We start from the raw sequence: 377 nt of genomic DNA, 5'->3' as shown, positions 1-377 counted from the left end.
CAGCCGCTCGCCATGGCCCTGGCAGACGACACGGGCTGTGCCAAACCCAGCGAGGAGCTTCCCTTCCCCGAGATCATCGAGCTCAACGTGGGGGGGCAAGTCTACATCACCCGCCACCCCACCCTGGTCAGCGTGCCCGGCTCGCTCCTCTGGGAGATGTTCACCCAGAAGAACGTGCGGGCGCTGGCCCGTGACAGCAAGGGCAGGTTCTTCGTGGACAGGGATGGGTTTCTCTTCCGTTACATCCTGGACTACCTGAGGGACCAGCAGCTGGTGCTGCCCGAGCACTTCCCGGAGCGCGGGCGCCTGCGGCGGGAGGCCGAGTACTTCGTGCTGCCCGAGCTGGTGAAGCTGCTGGCCCCTAAACTCAGCAAGCA

At 65.5% G+C, this 377-nt stretch overlaps 1 protein-coding gene across 1 annotated transcript; it reads left to right on the top strand.

Moving 5' to 3' along the window:
• Positions 1 to 6: 6 nt before the first annotated feature.
• LOC103776084 (BTB/POZ domain-containing protein KCTD16-like) lies at positions 7 to 372 on the top strand (the record flags this gene model as incomplete). Its single annotated transcript, XM_008943576.1, has 1 exon — positions 7 to 372. A coding segment is annotated over exon 1 (360 nt), but the record flags the coding sequence as incomplete, so codon positions are not given.
• Positions 373 to 377: the final 5 nt, after the last annotated feature.

Source organism: Merops nubicus, unplaced genomic scaffold (genome assembly GCF_000691845.1).
Source record: "Merops nubicus isolate BGI_N331 unplaced genomic scaffold, ASM69184v1 scaffold29137, whole genome shotgun sequence".
Classification (NCBI taxonomy): domain Eukaryota; kingdom Metazoa; phylum Chordata; class Aves; order Coraciiformes; family Meropidae; genus Merops; species Merops nubicus.
The sequence above is the reverse complement of the archived record's forward strand: the minus strand, read 5'-3'. Positions and strand labels throughout refer to the sequence as shown.